Here is a 15,706-nt window from a genome sequence, read left to right as displayed (position 1 = left end):
CCTCCGTTTGAAGCCAGGGGGCTCGCTCATTACGGGTATTATTTGGGCAAAACTATGAGGTCCGTAATGGTGAGTCGAGTCCCTGGCTTCAAACGGAGGGTAGCTCAAATCCTGTGACGGCACGCCGGGGGTCAATAGATCACCCGTAACGATGTCGAAACCTGAATTTTATCTATCAGTTCTTAATTATTAAATTTACATTTTAATTTAAAATCGCCAATAAAAATTTAGAAGGCTGGATGATTTTCCGGGATTAATGGTCCTGGGCTCGATGGTTCCTGCAGCGACAGAGACGGCGACCTGGGCGAATAATTCCCCCGAGGTATGTAGGCGGTACACTTTACTGGCACTCGCGATACTTTTAATTCGTCGGAGATTATGGGCATAGACAAGTTAAGCGACTGTGATTGAAATGAACGGCCCTTTGTACGGCCCGACCCGAACGACGTGAACGCCTGCCTTTCCGCGGCATGGACCGAGGAGGAAATTCGGATAGAACGGCTAATAAGCCCTCATCTCCGAAGTGGGTTTTGGACTTGGGGAACAGCTGAAAGGCGCTGCTCACACCATGGGAAATTTAATCGGTGAAATGGCTAATGAGCCTTTGCACCGGAAGGATTTGAATTGGTGGAACAGCTGAAAGGCGCTCACACCATGGGAAATTTAATTGGTGAAATGGCTAATGAGCCTTTGCACCGGGAGGATTTGAATTGGTGGAACAGCTGAAAGGCGCTCGCACCCAAAGGAATTATCAGCGTGTTTACTGTAATTAGCTTTTATTGGATAAAGGATCTGGAGAGGTTCAAGTCGGACAGAGCTCTGTGCTCAAGAAAGTCCGTGGATCTACTACTTGAATTAGCTCCAGATTAGTTTTTATAAACAGTATTTCAGCCATGTTTGCAGCTCAGGTTACTCCCTGAGAGAGTCATCGAGGCCCGGGTCCCATGCTGACGCAAGAAGTTTGGACTATCCGCGGCCGCGGTGACTCTCTGCCGATGCCTTATCGCGAGATTTCCGTTACTAAGCTGCTGATCAAGCCACCAGCGAAGCAACGGATATCTCTCAATGTGCATTCGGAGAATTGAACGAGATAAATTTATTTAAGATATAATATTTATAAAATAATAAAAAAAAAAAAAAAAAAAAAAAAATAATAATTTTGGGCGAAATTCTGAGAACGTAACATTGTACTTACAAAAATATTATTTTTAATAATAATTCACAATATTTTTCAGAAAAATTTAAAAAGTTAAAAAGTCACCCTTGAAAATTTAGAATCACCGCCGCCATTTTTGTTTCATACAATTCTTGACGTAAGATGGCGGCAGCTTTAACTTTCTGTCGCTTTGACAGGTCTACAAATAAACATACATACACAAAGTATGAATGTGTGTAATAATCTGAAAATGAAAATATTCTGACAGAAAATTATTAGAAATTAAATTACAAGTGCCCTTGATAAAAAAAAGTTTAAACCAACATACCTTTAAATCTCCACCACCAGTAATGTGTTCATCTTACATATAATTAAATAAAAGTGTCATGTCTTGATAAAAAAATAATGAAAACAATTACTATGTCATTAACCTCGACGAGCTCTAAAAATTTAATTTATTTAAATTACAAAATAATAAATTATTTCTTCCCAAAAACGTAGTCCAAATTTGACAGCTGTGAAAATGGAAGAAATGTGCAGTATTAATAGTAATAATAAAATAAATGAATTAAATTTTGTAAGTACTCCAGAAATAGATAGTATAAATAATCACAATGACAGTGATAATAAAATAACACTTACAGGTAATTATAAAATAATTAATGATAATAAAATTAGCCGACGTTCAACAATTTTTGATTTTTTTTTATTCATTTAATTACAAGTAAAAAAATACTTAAAAAAAATTCCACGGATAATTTTTCAAAACTTCTACATGTGAAATTTTTTATTTTAATTTTTTTATAATATTTTATTTGCATAATTTTACATGAAAATTAATTTAACAGATATTTAATAATTTTAAGAATTTTTCTAATAAATAAATTACTGCATAAAAAAATGACATTAAAGTTAGCAGTCATAAGAGAATTAAAAAAATTTTTTTAACAAATAAATTTGTTCCAAAGAATTATTTTTAAAAAATTGCATTTTTTATTTTTTTAAATTTCTAAATGTCAATTTTTTTTTCTAATTTTTTTTGCTATAATTTATTAGCTAAAAAAAATTCTAAAAATTATTTAATATTTGCTAAATTTATTTTCATCATAAAAAAAAATAAGAAAAAAAATTGACACAAATTTTTTTGTTAAATAAAATTAAAAAATGGTCTAACTTTAATATCATTAACTTTACAGTTTTATACAATTTTTTTTTATTTATTATTTTTAAGATATAAATATTAGAAAGTAAAATTTTTAAACTTTTTTAAAAAGGTAATTATTAAAATCTCAAACATTTTTTAACTTTTTTAACTAACATAAACATTTAAAAATATTATTTATTGATAACATAATTTTTTCATTAAAAAAAATTATAAAAATTTTCAAATGTCCGCTAATTTAATTTTCACAAATGATGACATTAAAGTTAGCAGTCACGAGAATTTTTTAATAAAAAAATTTGTTCAAAAAAATTATTGCATTTTTTATTTTTTAAAATTTCTACGTCAATTTTTTAAATATTTTTTTTGCCATAATTTATTTGTTAAAAAAAATTCTAAAAATTATTAAATATCTGCTAAATTTATTATCATTAAATTTAGCTGTTACTTTACAAATTTTTTAATTTTCTTTAATAAATAAATTATGTCAAAAAAAAAAATCATTAAAAAAATAGACTTGTAGAAATTTAATAAAATTAAAAATGCAATTTTTTAAAAATAATTTTTTAGAACAAATTTTTTCTTAAAAAAAATTATAAAAATTTTCAGATGTCGGCTAATTTAATTTTGACAAATAATAATAATTATAGTCTTCTGAAGAAATGCAAAAAAAAATCTTTTTTTTAGATTCTAGCAACAATGAAAGTACCAAAACATTCCAAGAAAATCAAACCAGCGACCTAGACCTGGACAAGATAAAAAATTTATCAGAAATAGATAACTTAGATGTGGAAAATAATCAAGATGTAGAAAATAAATTGCCAAATGAAGGTGAGCACAGAAGCGAGAGTTTGCAGTTGAAGCATATAGAAATCAATGACAGCTTGGACCCGCATAAGTCGCAATTATTGGTGACTAAATTCTCGCATTCTAATTTGATCCAGTCAAGTGTACCGCTGATCAACAAGAGCCGGAATTTGCTAAACTTCATCACGGAGAAGTCAACGAATATCATGGAGAAGGCGCTGCTGCCTCAGTACTTGCAGCAGAAAGAAATGGCACAGAAGCTGGGTAATTGTGAAGAAAGGGAAGGTGCAGATCAGAGGTTTGGAAGAGAAGATGATTCTTTGGAGGGTGGTAAAGAAGAAATTAATGAGGTGGAGGTCAATGGAGAAGAAATGGACTGTGGAAGATTGCTGGAAGAGCTTAGGAAAGTTTCGAGGGATAAAATGATGTTGGAGGAACGGATCAAAGAATTGGAAATAAATCAAGTGTCTAAGGTTAGTTTTTAAAGGTTTAATTAATATTATTAAGGGAATAAGAAAAATTTTGTGTCCAGGATATTTATATGATAAAATAGGTTTTTTTTTTAGTGAAATTTAGAGTCATTGCAAAGGTGTTGACTTGAATTTAGGCCTTTTCAAGGTTTCATTTCATTCTCACTAATAGTCAATTTACTATGATAAGTATTTAGGCTGCATTCGAAAATACTCTATCTCGAGATACATAATTAAGAAATTACCTTGTATCTTGAGAACTATTGACATTTTAAAAGATATAAGCTCATCCTGATGTTACACTCATCGAGACCTTTCATTTGAGTACCCACATCAATTTTTTATATATTTATATATATTATATATATATATGTATTATGTATATATGAAAAATATATCAAAAATGCATGTGGATACTCAAATGAAAGCTCTTGATGAGTGTAACATCGGGATGAGCTTATATCTTTAAAAAGGTCGATAATTAAGAACTGATATTGCTATCTTGTCTACTAACGACATTTTTAAAGATATAAGCTCACCCTGACATTACACTTATCGAGACCTTTCATTTGAGTACCCACATGAATTTTTGATATATTTTTCATATATATACATATATATAAATATATGAAAAATTGATGTGGGTACTCGGATGAAAGCTCTCGATGAATGTAATATCGGAGTGAGCTTATATCTTTAAAAATGTCAATAGTTCAAAAGATACAAGGTCATTTCTTAATTATTGACATTTTTAAAGATATAAGCTCATCCTGATGTTACACTCATCGAGACCTTTCATTTGAGTACCCACATCAATTTTTCATATATTTATATATATTATATATATATGTATTATGTATATATGAAAAATATATCAAAAATGCATGTGGATACTCAAATGAAAGCTCTTGATGAGTGTAACATCGGGATGAGCTTATATCTTTAAAAACGTAAATAGTTAAAAAGGTACAGTGCAATTTAACAAACATCTTGTGAACTATTGACATTTTTAAAGATATAAGCTCATTCCGACTTTACACTCATCTAGACCTTTCATTTGAGTATCCACATCAATTTTTCATATAATTTATATATTTATATATATTATATATATGTATATATGAAAAATATATCAAAAATGCATGTGGATACTCAAATGAAAGCTCTCGATAAGTGTAACATCAGGATGAGCTTATATCTTTAAAAATGTCAATAATTAAGAAATGACCTTGTATCTTTTGAACTATTGACATTTTTAAAGATATAAACTCACTCCGATATTACATTCATCGAGAGCTTTCATCTGATTACCCACATCAATTTTTCATATATTTATATATATTATATATATGTATATATGAAAAATATATCAAAAATTCATGTGGGTACTCAAATGAAAGGTCTCGATAAGTGTAATGTCAGGGTGAGCTTATATCTTTAATAAATAATAGTTTAAAAAAACTAAAAACACGCTTTTTATAGAAAACCAAACTAAAAAATAGAAAATAAATTTAAATTAAGAATAGTGTAAATAAAAAAAATGTATTTTATTTTAAAAAAAGCGTGAGGTGCATGGTGTCAATAGTTATAAATATTTTATTGACAGATATGAGTAGATTGATTATCATTTTGATAATATCTTAAAAAGCACCCCACGCTTTTTTTAAAATAAAATACATTTTTTTTATTTACACTATTATTAATTTATATTTATTGAAATTTTTAACACTATTCTTAATTTAAATTTATTTTCTATTTTTTAGTTTGGTTTTCTATAAAAAGCGTGTTTTTAGTTTTTTTAAACTATTATTTATTTTTTACTTTTTAGTTTGGTTTATTTATAAAATATTATAAATACGGGGAATCAGAGTTCGATTTCGGAGAGGGAGCCTGAGAAACGGCTACCAGAACCAAGGAAGGCCGCAGGCGCGCAGATTACCCACGGAGAGTTACTGACATACTGACAAACTGACAAACAAATAAACTGACATACAAGTGAAGCTAATATAAAGCGTGTAAAAATGTCGTTAGTAGACAAGATAGCAATATCAGTTCTTAATTATCGACCTATTCAAAGATATAAGCACATCCCGATGTTACACTCATCAAGAGCTTTCATTTGAGTACCCACATGCATTTTTGATATATTTTTCATATATACATATTTACAATATATATAAATATATAAAATATATGAAAAATTGATGTGGGTACTCAAATGAAAGGTCTCGATAAGTGTAACACCACGATGAGCTTATATCTTTAAAAATATCAATAATAACATAGATTACCTTTAGTATCGACATTTTTTTAGTGAATATATAAAATAGAAGTTTTAAATTTATCAATGTAACTTCTTTAATTTTCCAGGAGCCAGTATCACCATCTATCGACAACAGAGACGCAACAATCTCCCGCCTAACTTCCGAACTGCGCAGCGCGCTCTCCCAGAAAGACGCTCTCCTCCATCAATACAGTTCCGCGAACAAAGAGCGTGAGAGCATGGTAATGAAGTACGCAATTTCCGAAAAACAGCGCTTAGACTTGCAACGGACCCTAGAACAATCTCACTCTCGTTTAAAGCAACTGACCTCCGACAAAGAGGTTCTAACTTCAAAATTAAAGACAGCTTTTAACGAGCGCTCTCGAGTAACTCAAATGTTGGACGTAAAGTGCCGGGAATTAATCGACGCGCAGAAGGAACTCGAGAAGCTCCGTGAAGATCTTGACTTAAGAGAGGTTAAATTAAAATGGACGCAGACTAAATTAAAATCTGAGCTGCAGTCTCACAAAGAAACCTCGGAAAAATTAGAAAAAGCGAGCTTGAGAATTGATGAATTAAAAGACGAGTGTGAAAATGTCCGCCGTGAGTCTTGCGAGTCGATAAAGAAGTTCCAACAGTCGGAAGAGAACAAAGCAGTGACTCTAGATCATCAATTAAAGGAACAACATGCGCGACTAATTTTAGAACGCCATGTTGTTGAGGATAAAGAAGCTGAACGGTTGCAACTGTTGAAAGAAATCGAGACTCTGAATCACCGGCAGCAGGTTCTCATTGAAGAGAACAGTGCGCTGACCTTGAGGAACAACGACTTAGACGCCATCTATGTGGAACTGAAGAGGAACTTCGATGAGTTGGAAGTAGTTAGTGAGGAACGCTTGAAAGCGATTAATGACCTGACTGTTAAGGCAGAAACTCTTGAAGGAACTAGGTTGGAACTGATGGCTAGGAACCAGGAACTGTTGGCGACTGAAAGCGAACTCCAGCGCCTCCAAGCGGTGAACAAGGAACTGCAGGTTGATATGGACTGTTCCGTGCAGAGGGAGAACCAGATGTTGGAGTTCACCCAGAAGCTCACGGATAAAAATGTCAGGTTTGTAACAATCATGTTTTCTAATTAAATTGCGTGCCTAAAGGTAAAAGGGCGCATATTTTTTTTTTAATGCCTATCGAGTAGTAGACACATTCTACGCTTAAAATTGAAATAAAAAATTGCAAAGGTAAAAGGGCGTATGTCTTTAATTATACGGCCTTTTACTTTTAAGAATTCGAAATTTTGGTGATCTAAAGGTGAAAGGGTGTATAATTTTTTTTTCGGCCAGTTTACAAAATAACATATTCGTAGTTTAAAAATGTGAAAAAAAAACTTTGTGTGGTAGTAGCGGCGTAAAACCTCAACTATTAAATTTTTTAAAGTTAAAAAAGAAAATTTATCGAAAAAACAATAAATTACGCGTAATTATTTTCTTGCTTTTTATTTTAAGAAATAGTTATTATAAAATTTGGATTCTGGATTGTTGATCATGATGAAACAGCTGTTGTGTGAACGGTGCCAGTAGTTATATTCAATAGGGTGATTAAAGCGAGAAATTTCAAAATATTTCAATGTTATCTGTCATTGTGATTTTTTTTGTTACTTAATTTTTACGTAATTTGTTTTTGATTGATTTATTTTCTATTTGTTTATATCTTCACTTTGTATATGAGGCTGTTATTTCAGTATAACTTGTCATGTGAAACTATTATTTAACATTTGCTATTAAAACTACAATTTTTTTTTTATGCGTCCTTTTACCTTTAAGTAGTACTTTTCCTAAAGCTAAAAGGGCGTATGTCTTGAGATACGCCCTTTCAGCTTTAGGATACCAACTTTTTTTTTTCACAGATTTTTACGTTTCAGACAATTTCAAACCGAATGGCAAAAAAAATTTGTTTATACGCCTTTTCAGCACAAATACCTATTAACCCTTAGCTATAAGCCCTTCTACCTTTAGGCACGCGACTTCATTTTAATTAATAAATCAAAGAAAAGAAAACCTCTCCACATAGCAATCTTTTTCAAGGCTTGAGCAATTCTGGTCTCAATTTCGATAGTTGTTAGTGTCTTTTTCTACCTATGGGTCTTGCTCCAGATACTTGTAGCAAATTCGATTGACAAGTCTTGAACAAACCTTGTACAAGAACTTTCGGCCAGATTATAGCTCAAGAATTGTGTAAGAAAATTGAGAAAATCTGAAGATGCTTATCGATAAACTAACTATATCAATTCTTGAGAAAGACTGACACTAAAAGCATGCTGAATAAACTTGTGCAAAACTTGGTCAAGATCTGCTCAAGATCAAATGTTTTCGAGTGACCGTTCGCATCATTCTACCCCTCCTATATTTACTATAGGATCAGTGGATCTCATTCAGCTTAACCTTTTAGAGTACAGACCTACTGTTCTATCGATCAAGACAAAATTATTTTAAAATGAGTACCACTGAATCAATAGATCTTCAAGTAGTGGAGGGGAAAAAGTGCTATAAAATATATAATGCATGATGCATCTTGAGCAAATCTTGAGCAAGTCACGCTTCAACATTTGCTGTTAGTTTTTGGTTGACAAATGCTTTAGAAATGAACAAATTACTGAGGATTACGGATCTTGAGCAAATGTTGAGCAAGTCATGGGTAAGTGTCTGTTGTGAGTTTCTGATTCAAAAAATCCGTCAGAAAGTTTTTCAATGCACCTTGTATTAGACTTATCTCATATTCTTGCACAAGAATTCTTGAGCTAGTTATATATAAATCTTGAACCAGTTTTTTCTACATGAACTTGAGCAAGACCCATATGTTGAAAAAGACACTAGCAACTAGGGGTTTTGCTCAAGATACTGGCACCTAAATCTTGCTCAAGCATATGTTATCTGGGTATATAAAACACACTTCATTTTAATTCGCGTACTTAGAGGTAAAAGGGCGTATAGCTAAAGGTTAATAGGGATTTGTGCTGAAAGGGGGTATAAAAAAAATTCTTTTTTCTGCATGCGGTTTGAAATTGTCTGATACGTAAAAATCTGTGAAAAAAAAAGTTGGTATCCTAAAGCTGAAAGGGCGTATCTCAAGACATATGTCCTTTCAGCTTTAAGAAAAGTACTACTTAAAGGTAAAAGGGCGCATAAAAAAAAATTGTAGTTTTGATACCAAATATTAAATTATAGTTTCACAAGACAAGTTATACTGAAATAACAGCCTCATATACAAAGTTTGATATAAACAAATAGAAAATAAATCAATCAAAAACAAATTACGTAAAAATTAGGTAATAAAAAAAATCACAATAAGAGATAACATTGAAAATTTTGAAATTTCCAGCTTTAATCGCCCTATTGAATATAACTACTGGCACCGTTTACACAACAGCTGTTTCATCATGATCAACAATCCAGAATCCAAATTTTATAATAACTATTTCTTAAAATAAAAAGCGAGAAAATAATCACGCGTAATTTATTGTTTTTTCGATATATTTTCTTTTTTAACTTTAAAAAATTGTATAGTTGAGGTTTTATGCCGCTACTACCACAGAAAGTTTTTTTTTCACATTTTTAAACTACGAATATGTTATTTTGTAAACTGGCCGAAAAAAAAATTATACACTCTTTGACCTTTAGATCACCAAAATTTCGTATTCTTAAAAGTAAAAGGCCGTATAATTAAAGATATACGCCCTTTTACCTTTGCAATTTTTTTTTTCAATTTTAAGCGTAGAATGTGTCTGCTACTCGATTGGCAATAAAAACAAATATGCGCCCTTTTACCTTTGCAAAAGTAAAAGGGCGCATAAATTTTTATACGCCCTTTCACCTTTAGGCATGCGAATTAATAATAATAAACAAAAAATACTCAGATTGCAGTCTGAGTTTACAATTACCGAGTCCAGGATGAAGGAACTGGAGAAGGAACTGGTTCCGTTCCGGGAACAGGTCAAGGAACTGAAGGCTAGAATCAAAGAAATTACCGAAGAGCTGAGAGATGAGAAGAAGAAACGTGTGGATGAGTGCGAACTACTTGCGCGACATCTAGCGGAACAGACCAAGATGGCGGAGAACTTGAAGCAGATGCTAGAGGACAGCAAGGGCGAGAACTTGGTGCTTAAGAGAAAGCACCAGATGACTATAAAGGAACTTACGAGGGAAGTTGGACAGTTGAAGAAGAAATTGGAGGGAACTAGTCCCGCTATAGAGGGCGCTGTTCAGACTAGAACGCCATCTGTTTTGTCGCTTAATGAAGAAGCTGATAAGGAGGCAGGGGTGATTTATAATGAGCTGGATAAACAGGCGCTTGTTGATAGGGTGATCAAGTTGCAGAGGGTTAATGTTAAGAGGGCGGAAAAGTTGGACTTTTTGGAGGAACATACTAGAGTGCTTGTTGCTGAGTTGCAGAAGAAGACTAAGATTATTCAGAATTATGTTTTGAGCGAGAGCTTTGATGCCATGGGCAGTAATGAGAGGGATAAATATAAGGTAAGTTTGAAGGGGTTCCGCGCGTTTTCATCCCCCGACAAAATATCCTACAGACAAAAAATCCCCGACAAAATATCCCAAGCAAAATAATTTCAAGACAAATATATCCTCTTTACATAAATTTCCCTTGATAAAATATCCCACCACACAAACTTCCAAACACATAAGGTTGTTACCGTGTTGCGCCCTTTTAACATGATTTTTGTGTGTGTTTACTCAGTAATAGGCTAACACAAACGCGAGTCATCGCGAACGTTCAAATCTCGACCGTTAAGGAAGTATGAGCGCTAGGCAGGGTGGGGATAGGTATCAACTCTAGCGTGGTAAGGGGAGAGCAGTAGTCATATGATTTTTCTTAATATATAGATATTAGGGTGGCCCAAAAAAACCGACTATTTTTTTTTTCTTAGTCTTGAGTGAAAAAATGTTAGTTTTTGATGTTTTAAGAGCCCTCACCAAAGGACAGCTTAAAAAAAAATTTTTAAGAGGTCACTCCAAATTTTTTAAAATTTCAAAAATCGTCAAAAATCGAATTTTTTTTTTTTTTAATTTTTTTTTCTCGTTACGGTATAATTTTATAGACCAAAAAAAAATAAGTTTCTGAAAATTTCAGTTCAAAATTTAAATTTTGAAAGGTCGCTCAAAATTTTTTTTTTTTTTCTTTAATTAGTCATATCGCCGACTTTAAGTGTTGGGAGTGGTATGTTGGAGTCTTTTTGGTTTGTAAAAATCTTAACCTACGCGGCAAGGTCAAATCTCAACCAAGCTGGTTTCTAAGACCAGCTTGGGATTCGAATCCACGCCTGACAGTTGATTAAAAAAAATTATTAAATTAAAAAAAAAATTATATTTTCTATGTTGTGCTTGATTTTTAGTTCATCTCGTGATGTATTTTAATCGATTATGGTACTAAATAAAAAAAAAATGCATGGAATTTTAATTTGAATAGTAAAAGGTCGCTCGAAAAAATCTAAACTAATGCACTAATAAATTGAAAAAAATTATGAGCAACCTTTTAAAATTTTAATTTTGAACTGAAATTTTCAGAAAATTATTTTTTTTTAGTTTATAAAATTATACCGTAACGAGAAAAAAAATTAAAAAAAAAAAAGTTTGATTTTTGACGATTTTTGAAATTTTAAAAAATTTGGAATGACCTCTTAAAAATTTTTTTTTCAACTGTCTTTTGGAGAGGGCTCTTAAAACATCAAAAACTAACATTTTTTCACTCGAGACTCAAAAAAAAACATAGTCGGTTTTTTTGGGCCACCCTAATAGATATACATTTAACATTGGCTAATGGCGGCATTTATTTTTCTTTTAATTAATACACTTTAATTAGTCGGGCAAGTATCAATTTTTTTTAATTAAATTCATCACTAATATATTTACTTTCATCCATAAGTTTTTTAAAAATATTCACCGACAGTTTTACGAGAAAAATACAGAAATGTATCAATGTTTGGAGGTTACCCCATAAGACCAATGTTAAATTGCTCAACTTTAAAGTTAATTATTTATTTAAATAATCGGACAATCTCTTTTAAATTTTCGGAATTTGTTTAGACATATTTAAACTTCATATTAAAAAAAAATCAAGCTTTTTATCGAAAGTTGTCTTGGTGCTCGTACTTCCTTAATCAATTTCATGAAGTAAATATTTTGTCTGTAAGATATTTTGTCTATAGGATATTTTGTCGGTAGAATATTTTGTCGGGGGATGAAAAAGCGCATTAACATTTGAAGGTTAGGTGGGGAAGATTTTATAAGGTTATAAAATGGGAATTTAATTTGGCTTCATGCTGCGATAGAATTTGAAGAGTCATAGGGATACGGTGAGTTTTTAGGTTATGGATTTTTTTGAGTATTTATTAGTTGATTTAGGATATTTTGAATAACTAGTAACTTTGCAGTCACTACGTGACTGCAGAGAGTTGTGAACTATAAATAAATAAAATTTTGGTTGATTAAATAGTGATTTTTGTTAAATTGCGCTGTACTTTTTTAACTATTGAAGTTTTTTAAGATATAAGCTCATTCTGATGTTACACTTGTTAAGAGCTTTTATTTGAGTACCCACATGCATTTTTGATATAGTTTTTATATACACATATATATGTAATATATATAAATATATAAAATATATGAAAAATTGATGTGGGTATTCAAATGAAAGGTCTTGATGAGTGTAATTTTGAGATGAGCTTATATCTTTGAAAATGTCAATAGTTCACAAGATATTTGTTAAATTGCACTGTACTTTCTTAAATATTGACGATTTTAAAGACATAAGCTCATCCCGGTGTTACAATCATCAAAAGCTTTTATTTGAGTACCCAATTGCATTTTTGATATATTTTTCATATATACATATGTGTAATATATATAAATATATAAAATATATGAAAAATTGATGTGGGTACTCAAATGAAAGGTCTCGACGAGTGTAATGTCAGGGTGAGCTTATAGTTTTAAAAATTTCGATAGTTCACAAGATATTTGTTAAATTGCACTGTACTTTCTCAACTATTGACGTTTTTAAAGATATAAGCTCATCCCGATGTTATGGTCATGAAGAGCTTTCATTTGAGTACCCACATGCATTTTATATATTTATCATATAAACATATATATAAATATATAAAATAAATGAACAATTGATGTGGGTATTCAAATGAAAGGTCTTGATGAGTGTAATTTTGAGATGAGCTTATATCTTTAAAAATGTCTACAGTTCACAAGATATTTGTTAAATTGCACTGTACTTTCTCAACTATTGACATTTTTAAAGATATAAGCTCATCCTGATGTTACGCTCTTTGAGACCTTTCATTTGAGTACCCACATGCATTTTTGATATATTTTTCATATATACATATATGTAATATATATAAATATATAAAATATATGAAAAATTGATGTGTGTACTTAAATGAAAGATCTCAATGAGTGTAATGTCGGGGTGAGCTTATATCTTTTAAAATGTCAATAGTTCACTAGATATTTGTTAAATTGCACTGTACTTATTTAAATATTGAAGTTTTTGAAGATATAAGCTCATCCCGGTTTTACACTCGTCAAGAGCTTTCATTTGAGTACCCACATGCATTTTTGATATATTTTTTATATATACATATATGTAATATATAAAATATATGAAAAATTGATGTGGGTACTCATATGAAAGGTCTCGATGAGTGTAACATCAGGACGAGCTTATATCTTTAAGAATGTAAATAGTTAATAAGATAGCAATGTTAGATCTTAATTATTGACATTTTTAAAGATACAAGCTCATCCCGATGTTACACTCATCAAGAGCTTTCATTTGAGTACCCACATGCATTTTTTAAATATTTTTCATGTATACATATATGTAATATATATATAAATATATAAAATATATGAAAAATTGATGTGGGTATTCAAATTAAAGCTCTCAATGAGTGTAATGGGGTGAGCTTATATCTTTAAAAACATCAATATCGGATTTTTAGGCTGAGTTGATAAAACATGGCGGAATAATGGCGTCCGTTTACCACCAACGAGTTACTGATGACAATATGACGCTGGAATTGTCGCTGGAGATAAATCAAAAGCTGCAGACTGTACTTGAGGATGCGTTACTTAAAAACATAACTCTTAAGGTATATTATTCTCATTATCATATCATCAATTATCAGTTATGATATTTATTTGGTGGATTAATAATTGACATGTCTTCTAGGACAATATCGACACTCTTGGTGATGAAATAGCAAAGCTTACAATCCAAAATCAAAAAACAGCCAAGTGACAAACGGATAAAATTTTTAAATCTAATTATGTTAATAATAACAACACAAATAACAATAATAATAATGTAAACAACAACAATAATAATAATAATTATTATTATTATTACAATTATTATTATTATACTTATGATGTATCATTATTGAAAAGTTTGTTGTTTATCGCGCTGTATAATTTTATTAGTTATTTTTAACTTCACGCTAAGAAAATCGAAGATTTTCAAATATCGAGAAGTTATTGTTTTCACCCCGTTTTACGAAAATCGAGTTTTCATCGAATTTCGAAGTTTCGAGGTCCTAGGAAGCTTCCCTGACTATTCCCGCGATGGTTTCTGTATGTATGCGTGCGTGCGTGCGTGCGTGCGTGTGTGTGTGTGTGTGTGTGTGTGTGTGTGTGTTGATGTATGTAAACCTCTTATAACTTTTGAACGGCTTGACCGATTTGATCGCGGTTGGTGCCATTTGAAAGTGCTTGACCAAACTTAGATTTTGTAGATACTTTGGAATGATTCGGACCGGTAGATTTTGAGAAATCACAAAAAAACTACAAAAAAAAATTTTTTCAAAAGTGGTTTTTTTGGAATAACTTTTAAACGGCTTTACCGATCAATTTAAAAAACTAATCAGCTCTTAACATAAAAAAACTACGCCGACCGCCGCCAGTCCGGTCAAAATCGGTTGATTTATTCGTGAGTTATCGTTGACGAAAGAAACCGAAAAAAGTGTTTTTTCGGAATTACTCCGGTTTTCCACTCTGACAATATAAACTTAAAGATTTTTCATGAAGCTTAAAAAACTGCGTCTAATGCCACCAACCGCGTGAAAGTTGGTTCATTCATTCAGAAGTTAGTGCGATTTGAAAATAAAAAAAATAGTGTTTTATCAAACTTTTGAGCTCGAAGAGCTCAAAAGCAGACAAAAGCTATTTTTTGAACTCGGAGAGCTCAAAATAATACACAAATTGTATTTATGAGCTCGAAGAGCTCTAAAACGTCATAAGTGCAATTTCAAGCGTTTAGGTATAAAATTGGCGGGAAGTTGCAGGGATGGCCTTCAGGGTCAACCGTTTTCCTAATTTTTTTTTTTTTTAAGTGATTTTTAGGGTTTGTTTTTATGAAAATTTTATTATTGTTTTTATTTATTTATGTAAATATATATATTAATAAATATTTTATCTGAGAGTTTATGAATCTAGATAATTATTTAATGTACATAATGCCTCATTATGAATAAAAAAGTATAATTCAAAAGTATAATCAGAATATTGGTATTTTTTTTTATTTTTAGTAGCTGGTGACTGGGTCCATAACCTGCAAGTTATTGAAATTAAAATTAACTAATGACTAAATTAAAAAAACTAATGACTTTTGTTAAATTGCTCTGTACTTATTTCAATATTGACGTTTTTAAAGATATAAGCTCATGCCGGTGTTACACTCATCAAGAACTTTCATTTGAGTACCCACATGCATTTTTGGTATATTTTTCATATATACATATATATAAATATATGAAATATATGAAAAAT

At 31.1% G+C, this 15,706-nt stretch overlaps 1 protein-coding gene across 3 annotated transcripts; it reads left to right on the top strand.

Annotated features, from left to right (window-relative positions):
* Window positions 1–1,362: 1,362 nt before the first annotated feature.
* Window positions 1,363–14,423, top strand: LOC123262900 (coiled-coil domain-containing protein 186). 3 transcript variants are annotated; one of them, XM_044725384.1, is made up of 7 exons: window positions 1,364–1,800; window positions 3,006–3,598; window positions 5,966–6,969; window positions 9,769–10,384; window positions 12,196–12,219; window positions 13,882–14,031; window positions 14,112–14,423. In XM_044725384.1, the coding sequence occupies exons 1-7, from the start codon at window positions 1,680–1,682 to the stop codon at window positions 14,178–14,180; spliced, it is 2,577 nt and encodes an 858-aa protein (XP_044581319.1). In that variant the 5' UTR covers window positions 1,364–1,679; the 3' UTR covers window positions 14,181–14,423. The 3 variants fall into 3 exon arrangements, with proteins under 3 accessions (XP_044581322.1, XP_044581319.1, XP_044581320.1); XM_044725387.1 differs by lacking the exon at window positions 14,112–14,423 and having other exon boundaries at window positions 1,363–1,800; window positions 9,769–10,396; window positions 12,131–12,219; window positions 13,882–14,004; XM_044725385.1 differs by lacking the exon at window positions 12,196–12,219 and having other exon boundaries at window positions 1,365–1,800.
* The last annotated feature ends 1,283 nt before the right edge of the window (window positions 14,424–15,706 follow it).

This window comes from Cotesia glomerata, linkage group LG4, assembly GCF_020080835.1.
Source record: "Cotesia glomerata isolate CgM1 linkage group LG4, MPM_Cglom_v2.3, whole genome shotgun sequence".
Taxonomy (NCBI): domain Eukaryota; kingdom Metazoa; phylum Arthropoda; class Insecta; order Hymenoptera; family Braconidae; genus Cotesia; species Cotesia glomerata.
The sequence above is the reverse complement of the archived record's forward strand: the minus strand, read 5'-3'. Positions and strand labels throughout refer to the sequence as shown.